The following is a 12,032-nucleotide window of genomic DNA, read 5'->3' as shown; positions in this document are numbered from 1 at the left end:
CAGTATCTGCCTTAGGGGATAGCTTTATATCCTCCTTAAAGAGGGGGCACGCTTTAAGAAGTCACACCCCTGAAGTCTCCCACTGGCATAACCCAACAGAGGCATCACTTACCCGGATAAGGGAAGCCTGATGCCGAGGGGGTTTGGCTCCTGGGCCTCCCGTTGAGGGTCCCTCAGGCTGGACAAGGGGCTGTCTAGCTTCATAAGGAGCTGAAATGGCAGAAGGGAAAGTCAGCATGGTTCACAAAGATTCCACCCAAAACTTATGAATTCACATTCAAACTGCTATAGTGTCTGCTCTTTGGGGAAGAACTAGTAATTAGTTTATACACAAAGGGTCACATAAGACAAACAAGGGCTTCCCTCATAGCTTAGTAAGTAAAGAATCTGCCTGCGATGCAGGAAACCCCGGTTCAATTTCTGGGTCAGGAAGATCTGTAGGAGAAGGGATAGGCTACCCACTCCAGTATTCTTGGGCTTCCCTTGTGGCTCAGCTGGTAAAGAATCCACCTGCAATGTGGGAGACCTGGGTTCGATCCCTGGGTTGGGAAGATCCCCTGGAGAAGGGAAAGGCTACCCACTCCAGTATTCTGGCCTGGAGAATTCCATGGACTAAGTTCACGGGGTCGCAAAGAGTCAGACACAACTGAGTGACTTTCACTTTCACTTTCTTTCACTTAAGACAACAAACCTTGGTGCCCCTGGGTACAATTTAACTGAACCATCTAAAGATAGTCAACAAAGTCATAATAAAGCAGGGAGATATTTACATCAGGTTAAGATTAGCAATAAATTGGAAAGGTGGAATAGTGTAAACCTAAACTGGGATAGAAAATAATGAGAGTAGTTAGAAAAGTGCCATGTTTTAAGTGTTCAACTTCTAAACATAAGGTAAATTCTATATATACCCTGCTATTTAGAATGCTTCCATTCATCATCCACACTCCCAAGAAGCAAGAAAGTGAGTATGAATTTTGAACATTAAGAATCAACATTATCATTTTGCTTATTTTTGAAAAATAAATGCCACTACCTTCTTTTCCTTATGGAAAGAATGTAAAACCAAATAGAGAAAAACATAAAAAGGAATAAATGCATTTTATATTTATTACTTTATCATTCAATAACCAAACTAAAAATAATTTTTCTACCTTTAAGAAAAGTTTTTAAGTCACAAAAATGAATGCATATTTTTCATTCCTTTTATTTCCAGAACACTTAATAACAACTTTCCCAATATGATACGAAAACAGTTAAACATAACCAGGCAATATTCAGCTCCAACAGAAAGGGGAAATTATCACTCAAGATGAAACCATTTCTGATCTCTGTAGGTTAACAGTTCAGGTTTTTGGAAGTATATAAATAAGTAAAAGGCTTTCTTTCTATAGCTTCCTTATACATCAAATTAGGTAGAGACAGAACAGCAGCCTGTTGTGGCATCATCTTTAGCAGAGTTCGAACTTTTTAAAATAAAGAAGGTATAACAACAGGACATCAAGAACAACAAACCACTCTTGGGCTCACATCTGCTCTTTGTATTTCCTCCAAGGAAATGGAATACATTATTATACAATTATTATTAACACAATATTATAACATTAAATTACATTAAAACATAAAAATCACTGTCTGGAAAAATGCAAAGCAGATTTTCTGATGCTGCTAAGAATATATGAAAAACATAAAACCTGCAAAAGAAACATACATAGAGAATTCATAATCCAAATCTTAAAATATAAGTTTCAGATGGTAGGCAGGTGTTGTCCTCAAAGAAGGATTTTTAAGATCATTCCATTTTGAAGGATCATCAAATTTAACTCCTACTGAATGGTCTGAACCACAGCAAACTGTACCATGGCTGGGATACCAATGGTCATAAGCTTTCCCTGGGAAGCTGATCCCTCTGCCTCCCCTTAGAGGGAGGGAACTTCTACTGCTCAGGAAGGACACATGTAGGGGGAGGCTGACTGGCCCATGGCTCCAATCCCTCACCAACAATGGCCTTCCTTCCCTTTAAAGAGACAGACATATCTTATCAATAAGGCTTAAATTAACACTGAGCCACATGGTGGGTCATTTTTCGAGAGGCCTGGCCTCAATGGCAGATTTTCTCTTCATACCCGTGTGGGAAGCGTGGGTTGGTCACACCTGCCTGTGACTGGAAAGATGAGTGTCTAAAACCTTCTGGTTACAAATCTTAGACACATGCTCCTATCAGTTGGTACCAGAGCTGATATTCAGGCCACTATCAGTCTGACTCCTGTCTCATTCCTCAACTGAAACTGAACTCAGGAGGCAAAAGATAGGTACTACTCATTGTCTCTACTCTTTCCCTCCCAAATAAAACCTGAAACATGCAACTCAATACAAAACAAATAATTCTTAGATCCCCTTATAAGAGGTTGAACAAGGAACTAGAAGTACCACCTTTCTCCAAGGGGAAGATTATAAAATGAACCTTAAAAGATTTCATCACTCTGAGATTCAGTGTCAAACTAGAACAGAGATCACAACTAACTGCCCAATAAAAACTCTCCATCTGCAGTCACCCACTGAATAATATCTAGAAGGTGACTTTCAAGAATACTTGAGCTTCAAAAACATAATGAGTACCATATTCTAGAAACACAAAAGAAAATACAAGGGAACATCTTAGCACCTACAATGTGCCAGGAATTGTGCTAGGAATAGACGTTTATATAATATTACTCATTTCATCCACAGAGCAAAATTCTAAGGCACACTTCATTTCATTTCACAGATAAGGGAAATTGAGGCTCAGAAAAGCAAAATACATAGTCATACAGGCTGGAAATGGAAAGAAATGAGAAATGTAGGCCTACCAAGTCTACCTTTAGGCCCAGGAGACCAACATCACAGCCCATGCTCTTAAGTGAGATGATACCTAGCACTGATACATAAGAATAAGATGCATAAGAAAAAGTAGAACAGACACTGATTTTAAAATAAGACTTTATACAGCAGAAGAAGCAGGTTTAAAGAGTCAAAAGTAGTTACCTCTGCATAGAAGAAATATATCTCAGCATAGCAATGAATAGCCCATATATGACAAACGCACAGCTAACATCAAACTTAATGGTAAAAAGCTGAAAGCATTTCCTCTAAGATCAGGAACAAGACAAGGATGTCCACTCCCACCACTTTCATTTAATGTACTTTTGGAAGTCCTGGCCATAGCAATCAGATAAGAAAAAGAAATAAAAGGAATCCAAATTGGAAAGAAGTAAAACTGCCACTGTTTGCAGATGACATGATACTACACACAGAAAATTCTAAAGATGAAACCAGAAAACTATTAGAACACATCAATTAATTTGGTAAAGTAGCAAGATTCAAAACTAATATGCAGAAATCTGCTGCATGTCTATACACTAACAATGAAGTATCAGAAAGAGAAATTAAAGAAACAACCCCACTCACCATCACATCAGAAAACAATAAAATATCTAGGAATAAACCTACCTATGGAAGCAAAAGACCTGTACTCAGAAAACTATAAGACACCAATGAAAGAAACTGAAGATGATACAAATGGAAATATATACCATGTTCTTACACTGGAAAAATAAATGCTGTTAAAATGACCATACTACCCAGGGCAATCTAGAAATTTAATGTAATCCCTATCAAATTACCAATGGATTTTTCATAGAACTAGAACAAAAAAAATTATATTTATATGAAAACAAAAAAGATCCCAAACAGCCAAAAACAATAATGAGAAAATCAGAATGGAGCTGGTGGAATCACACTTCCTCACTTCAGACTATACTACAAAGCTACAGTCATCAAAACAGTATGGCACTGGCACAAAGACAGACACACAGATCACTGGAACAGGATAGAAAACCCAGAAATAAACCCATGCACTTATGGTCAATTAATCTACAACAGAGGAGGCAAGAATATACAATGAAAAGACAGTCTTTTCAATAAGTGATCCTGAGGAAAGTAGACAGCTACATGTAAAAGAATGAAATTACAATATTCTCTAATACCATATACAAAAAAAACTCAAAATGGATTCAAGGCCAAAATTTAAGACCAGATACTGTAAAACTTTCAGGGGAAAATATAGGCAGGACACTCTGACATAAATCACAGCAATATTTTTTTGGATCCATCTCCTACAGTAGTGGAAACAAAAAGAAAAATTTAAAAATAAGACCTGGGACTTCCCTGGAGGTCCAGTGGCTAGGACTCTGTGCTCCTAGTGCCGGGGGGCCAGGTTCAATCCCTGGTCAGGGAACTAGGTCCCACATGCATGCTGCAATAAAGACTCAATGAAGACAAGAAACAATTTTTTTTTAAAAAAGGGCTCATTTTTTTAAATGGGACCTAATTAAACTCAGAAGTTTTTATACAATGAATGAAACAATAACATATACATACTACTAAATACAAAATAGATAAACAAGGACCTACTGTATAGCACAGGGAACTATATTCAATATCTTGTGATAACCTACAATGGAAAAGAATCTGAAAAAGGGGAGGAGCCAAGATGGCGGAGGAGTAGGACGGGGAGAACACTTTCTCCCCCACAAATTCATCAAAAGAGCATTTAAACGTCGAGTAAATTCCACAAAACAACTTCTGAATGCCGGCAGAGGACATCAGGCACCCAGAAAAAGCAAACCCAACTCTTCGAAAGGAGGTAGGAAAAATATTAAAAACAAAAAAAGAGACAAAGAGGGAGGGACGGAGTTCCGTCCCGGAAAGGGAATCTTAAAAGAGAGAAGTTTCCAAACACCAGGAAACCTTCTCACTGCGAATCTGTGCCGAGCTTTGGAAGCACAGAGGGCAACATAACAGGGAGAAAAAATAAATAAACAATTAAAACTCGCAGATTGTGAGCCCTACGGTAACTCCCCCAGCGGAGAAGCAGCGCAGACACCTGCATCCGCCATTAGCAAGCCGGGGCTGGGCAGGGAGGCGCGGCGTGGGCTGCATCGCTGAGAGTAAGAATCTGGCCTGAATACCCTGAGCGCTATCTGAGCGAAATAATTTGGGCTAGCAAACCAGACTGTGGGATATCTACCACGCGAAAAGCCAGCCCTAACCTAAGACCGCCAGGCCCGCGCACGGAACAAAGGACTGAACAGAGATAGCCAGCTGCAGATCTTCCCCCTCCGGTGACAGGCAGCCAGCAATCGCAGCCCCAGAGAGACATTATCTATAAAACTGTAAGCAGGCTTCTTTGCTAACTAAAACTTCTTGGGGGTCTGGACGGTCAACATCTGCCTGAGAAGGTGCGCCGGTTTTACACCCAGATAACCGAGTGGCGGGGAGGCGATAAGTCGCAGCATTGGCACTCGCCAAACACCTCATCACCTGAGCTGCTCGGACCTGGGAAGAGCACAAAACGCAGGCCCAACTGAGTCTGCGCCTCTGAGGGCTACCCGAGTGCCTGAACCTGAGCGGCTTGGACCTGGGAGGTGCATGCAGCCCAGGGCCAGCCTCGGAGTGTCTCCGGCGGAACAACCTAGAGTCCGAGCAGTGTGGACAGGGAGGCTACACGCGCCGTGAGCGGGGGCAGACCCAGGGTGGATGAGGCACTGCGAGCCCACGCCAGTGTTATTTGTTTGCAGCATCCCCCTCCCTCCCCCCCACAGCGACTGAACAAGTAAGCCTAAAAAAAAAAAAAAGTGTCCTCCACTGTGCCCTTTGTGTCAGGGCGGAAACCAGATACTGAAGAGACTAGCAAACAGAAGAAGATATAACAGAGGGAAATGCCTTGGAAGCTACAGGCAATAGATCAAAACCCTGTGGTTACTACGGACTACATAGGAAGGGGCCTATAGATCTTGAGAAATATAAATCTGACCAAGGAACTAGCCAAAATGAACTGAACCCACAACACCCAAAAAAAAACCAAAAAGTCCTAGATATATTTTTATTATTTTTACGATCATTCTTTCTTTTTTTTTTTTAATTAAAAAAAAATTTTTAAGTCCTCTATTGTTCCTTTAATTTTCACTTTTATAACCTATTACTTTGCAAAAAAAAAAAAAGACCCTATTTTTTTTCTTCTTCAGCAAACTTCATATATATATATTTTATAATTTTTTGACCTTGTTTTTTTGTTTTGTTTTGTTTTTTGTTTTTTTGCTTTTGTTTTTTTTTTCTTTTCTTTAACATTGTATTTTTGAAATTCCAAACTCTACTCTAGATTTTTAATTTTCGCTTTTTGGTATATGTTATCAATTTTGTACCTATAGTTTTTTTATATAATTTCTGTGACTTTTTTTTCTTCTTCTCTGTTTCTTTCTCTTCTTCTTTTATATAACATTGTATATCTGAAATTCCAAACTTTACTCTAGATTTTTAATTTATGCTTTTTGGTATTTGATATCAATTTTGTACCTGTATTTTCTTTATAATTTTTGTGACATTGTTCGCATTTGTTTGTTTGTTTTCTCTCTTTATTTTTTTCTTCTTCTTCTTTTTTTTAACATTGTATTTTTGAAATTCCAAACTCTACTCTAGATTTTTAATTTTTGCTTTCTGGTATTAGTTATCAATTTTGTACCTGTACTTTCTTTATAATTTTCATGACCTTGTTTGTTTTTGTTTGTTGTTTTTTCTCTTTCTTTTCCTTCTTCTTTTCTTTAACATCGTATTTTTGAAATTCCAAACTCTACTCTAGATTTTTAATTTTTGCTTTCGGGTATTAGTTATCAATTTTGTACCTGTACTTTCTTTATAATTTTGACCTTGTTTGTTTTTTTTTTGTTCGTTTTTCTCTCTTTCTTTTTCCTTCTTCTTTTCTTTAACGTCATATTTCTGAAATTCCAAACTCTACTCTAGATTTTTAATTTTTGCTTTTATGTATTTGTTACCAATTTTGTACCTTTAAGGACCCAATCTTCAGGACCCATTTTTCACTAGGAGTGAGATTACTGGCTTGACTGCTCTCTCTCCTTTGGACTCTCCTTTTTCTCCACCAGGTCACCTGTGTCTCCTCCCTAACCCCTCTCTACTCTACCCAACTCTGTGAATTTCTGTGTGTTCCAGACGGTGGAGAACACTTAGGAACTGATTACTGGCTGGATCTGTCTCCCTCCTTTTCATTCCCCCTTTATCCTTCTGGCCACCTCTGTTACCTTCCTCCTTCTTCTCTTCTCTGTATAACCCCGTGAACATCTCTGAGTGGTCCAGTTGTGGAGTGCACATAAGGAAGTGACTACTGGCTAGCCCACTCTCTCCACTATTGATTCACCTCATCTCATTTGGGTCACCTCTAACTCCCTCCTCCCTCTTCTCTTCTCCATGTAACCCTGTAAACCTCTCTGAGTGACCCTCACTGTAGAGAAACTTTTCATCTTTAATGTAGATGTTTTATCAATGGTGCTGTATAGAAGGAGAAGTTTTGAAACTACTGTAAAAATAAGACCGATAACCAGAAGCAGGAGACTTAAGTCCAAACCCTGACTCCAGGGAACTCCTGACTCCAAGGAACATTAATTGACAGGAGCTCATCAAATGCCTCCATACCGACACTGAAACCAAGCACCACACAAGGGCCACTAAGTTCCAGGGCAAAACATACCAAGCAAATTCTCCAGCAACAAAGGAACACAGCCCTGAGCTTCAAGATACAGACTGCCCAAAGTCACCCCAAAACTACAGACATCTCATAACTCATTACTGGACATTTCATTGCACTCCAGAGAGAAGAAATACAGCTCCACCCACCAGAACACCGACACAAGCTTCCCTAACCAGGAAACCTTGACAAGCCACCTGTACAAACCCACACACAGTGAGGAAACGCCACAATAAAGAGAACTCCACAAACTGCCAGAATACAGAAAGGACACCCCAAACTCAGCAATTTAAACAAGATGAAGAGACAGAGGAATACTCAGCAGATAAAGGAACAGGATAAATGCCCACCAAACCAAACAAAAGAGGAAGAGATAGGGAATCTACCTGATAAAGAATTCCGAATAATGATAGTGAAATTGATCCAAAATCTTGAAACTAAAATGGAATCACAGATAAATAGCCTGGAGACAAGGATTGAGAAGATGCAAGAAAGGTTTAACAAGGACCTAGAAGAAATAAAAAAGAGTCAATATATAATGAATAATGCAATAAGTGAAATTAAAAACACTCTGGAGGCAACAAATAGTAGAATAACAGAGGCAGAAGATAGGATTAGTGAATTAGAAGATAGAATGGTAGAAATAAATGAATCAGAGAGGATAAAAGAAAAAAACGAATTAAAAGAAATGAGGACAATCTCAGAGACCTCCAGGACAATATTAAAGGCTACAACATTCTGAATCATAGGGTCCAGAAGAAGAAGACAAAAAGAAAGACCATGAGAAAATACTTGAGGAGATAATAGTGGAAAACTTCCTAAAATGGGGAAGGAAATAATCACCCAAGTCCAAGAAACCCAGAGAGTCCCAAACAGGATAAACCCAAGGAGAAACACCCCAAGACACATATTAATCAAATTAACAAAGATCAAACACAAAGAACAAATATTAAAAGCAGCAAGGGAAAAACAACAAATAACACACAAGGGAATTCCCATAAGGATAACAGCTGATCTTTCAATAGAAACTCTTCAAGCCAGGAGGGAATGGCAAGACATACTTAAAATGATGAAAGAAAATAACCTACAGCCCAGATTATTGTACCCAGCAAGGATCTCATTCAAGTATGAAGGAGAAATCAAAAGCTTTTCAGACAAGCAAAAGCTGAGAGAATTCTGCACCACCAAACCAGCTCTCCAACAAATACTAAAGGATATTCTCCAGACAGGAAACACAAAAACGGTGTATAAACTTGAACCCAAAACAATAAAGTAAATGGCAACGGGATCATACTTATCAGTAATTACCTTAAATGTAAATGGGTTGAATGCCCCAACCAAAAGACAAAGACTGGCTGAATGGATACAAAAACAAGACCCCTACATATGTTGTCTACAAGAGACCCACCTCAAAACAGGGGACACATACAGACTGAAAGTGAAGGGCTGGAAAAAGATTTTCCATGCAAATAGGGACCAAAAGAAAGCAGGAGTAGCAATACTCATATCAGATAAAATAGACTTTAAAACAAAGGCTGTGAAAAGAGACAAAGAAGGTCACTACATAATGATCAAAGGATCAATACAAGAAGAAGATATAACAAGTATAAATATATATGCACCCAACACGGGAGCACCACAGTACGTAAGACAAATGCTAACAAGTATGAAAGGAGAAATCAACAATAACACAATAATAGTGGGAGACTTTAATACCCCACTTACACCTATGGATAGATCAACTAAACAGAAAATTAACAAGGAAACACAAACTTTAAACGATACAATAGACCAGTTAGACCTAATTGATATCTACAGGACATTTCATCCCAAAACAATGAATTTCACCTTTTTCTCAAGCGCATGGAACCTTCTCCAGGATAGATCACATCCTGGGCCATAAAGCTAGCCTTGGTAAATTCAAAAAATAGAAATCATTCCAAGCATTTTTTCTGACCACAATGCAGTAAGATTAGATCTCAATTACAGGAGAAAAACTATCAAAAATTCCAACATATGGAGGCTGAACAACACACTGCTGAATAACCAACAAATCACAGAAGAAATCAAAAAGAAATCAAAATTTGCATAGAAACGAATGAAAATGAAAACACAACAACCCAAAACCTGTGGGACACGGTAAAAAAGCAGTCCTAAGGGGAAAGTTCATAGCAATACAGGCACACCTCAAGAAACAAGAAAAAAAGTCAAATAAATAACCTAACTCTACACCTAAAGCAACTAGAAAAGGAAGAAATGAAGAACCCAGGGTTAGTAGAAGGAAAGAAATCTTAAAAAATTAGAGCAGAAATAAATGCAAAAGAAACAAAAGAGACCATAGTAAAAATCAACAAAACCAAAAGCTGGTTCTTTGAAAGGATGAATAAAATTGACAAACCATTAGCCAGACTCATCAAGAAACAAAGGGAGAAAAATCAAATCAATAAAATTAGAAACGAAAATGGAGAGATCACAACAGACAACACAGAAATACAAAGGATCATAAGAGACTACTATCAACAATTATATGCCAATAAAATGGACAACATGGAAGAAATGGACAAATTCTTAGAAAAATACAACTTTCCAAAACTAGACCAGGAAGAAATAGAAAATCTTAACAGACCCATCACAAGCATGGAAATTGAAACTGTAATCAAAAATCTTCCAGCAAACAAAAGCCCCGGTCCAGACGGCTTCACAGCTGAATTCTACCAAAAATTTAGAGAAGAGCTAACACCTATCCTGCTCAAACTCTTCCAGAAAATTGCAGAGGAAGGTAAACTTCCAAACTCATTCTATGAGGCCACCATCACCCTAATACCAAAACCTGACAAAGATGCCACAAAAAAAGAAAACTACAGGCCAATATCACTGATGAACATAGATGCAAAAATCCTTAACAAAATTCTAGCAATCAGAATCCAACAACACATTAAAAAGATCATACACCATGACCAAGTGGGCTTTATCCCAGGGATGCAAGGATTCTTCAATATCCGCAAATCAATGTAATACACCACATTAACAAATTGAAAAATAAAAACCATATGATTATCTCAATAGATGCAGAGAAAGCCTTTGACAAAATTCAACATCCATTTATGATAAAACTCTCCAGAAAGCAGGAATAGAAGGAACATTCCTCAACATAATAAAAGCTATATATGACAAACCCACAGCAAACATTATCCTCAATGGTGAAAAATTGAAAGCATTTCCTCTAAAGTCAGGAACAAGACAAGGGTGCCCACTTTCACCATTACTATTCAACATAGTTTTGGAAGTTTTGGCCACAGCAATCAGAGCAGAAAAAGAAATAAAAGGAATCCAAATTGGAAAAGAAGAAGTAAAACTCTCACTATTTGCAGATGACATGATCCTCTACATAGAAAACCCTAAAGATTCCACCAGAAAATTACTAGAAATAATCAATGACTATAGTAAAGTTGCAGGATATAAAATCAACACACAGAAATCCCTTGCATTCCTATACACTAATAATGAGACAACAGAAAGAGAAATTAAGGAAACAATTCCATTCACCATTGCAACGGAAAGAATAAAATACTTAGGAATATATCTACCTAAAGAAACTAAAGACCTATATATAAAAAACTATAAAACACTGGTGAAAGAAATCAAAAAGGACGCTAATAGATGGAGAAATATACCATGTTCATGGATTGGAAGAATCAATATAGTGAAAATGAGTATACTACCCAAAGCAATTTATAGATTCAACGCAATCCCTATCAAGCTACCAACAGTATTCTTCACAGAGCTAGAACAAATAATTTCACAATTTGTATGGAAATACAAAAAAACCTCGAATAGCCAAAGCGATCTTGAGAAAGAAGAATGGAACTGGAGGAATCAACCTACCTGACTTCAGGCTCTACTACAAAGCCACAGTTATCAAGACAGTATGGTACTGGCACAAAGACAGAAATATTGATCAATGGAATAAAATAGAAAGCCCAGAGATAAATCCACGCACATATGGACACCTTATCTTTGACAAAGGAGGCAAGAATATACAATGGATTAAAGACAATCTCTTTAACAAGTGGTTCTGGGAAATCTGGTCAACCACTTGTAAAAGAATGAAACTAGAACACTTTCTAACACCATACACAAAAATAAACTCAAAATGGATTAAAGATCTAAACGTAAGACCAGAAACTATAAAACTCCTAGAGGAGAACACAGGCAAAACACTCTCTGACATACATCACAGCAGGATCCTCTATGACCCACCTCCCAGAATATTGGAAATAAAAGCAAAAATAAACAAATGGGACCTAATTAACCTTAAAAGCTTCTGCACATCAAAGGAAACTATTAGCAAGGTGAAAAGACAGCCTTCAGAATGGGAGAATATAATAGCAAATGAAGCAACCAACAAACAACTAATCTCAAAAATATACAAGCAACTCCTACAGCTCAACTCCAGAAA

General features: G+C 37.9%; 1 protein-coding gene across 2 annotated transcripts in view; it reads right to left on the bottom strand.

Moving 5' to 3' along the window:
- Positions 1 to 12,032, bottom strand: part of REPS2 (RALBP1 associated Eps domain containing 2) — a 249,754-nt gene that overhangs the window by 154,903 nt on the left and 82,819 nt on the right. For both annotated transcript variants that reach the window (XM_070365780.1, XM_070365781.1), the window contains exon 5: positions 113 to 210. In XM_070365780.1, the coding sequence (XP_070221881.1) occupies positions 113 to 210 (98 nt within the window). The remainder of the gene's footprint in view (positions 1 to 112; positions 211 to 12,032) is intronic.

Source organism: Bos mutus, chromosome X (assembly GCF_027580195.1).
Source record: "Bos mutus isolate GX-2022 chromosome X, NWIPB_WYAK_1.1, whole genome shotgun sequence".
Taxonomy (NCBI): Eukaryota; Metazoa; Chordata; class Mammalia; order Artiodactyla; family Bovidae; genus Bos; species Bos mutus.
The sequence above is the reverse complement of the archived record's forward strand: the minus strand, read 5'-3'. Positions and strand labels throughout refer to the sequence as shown.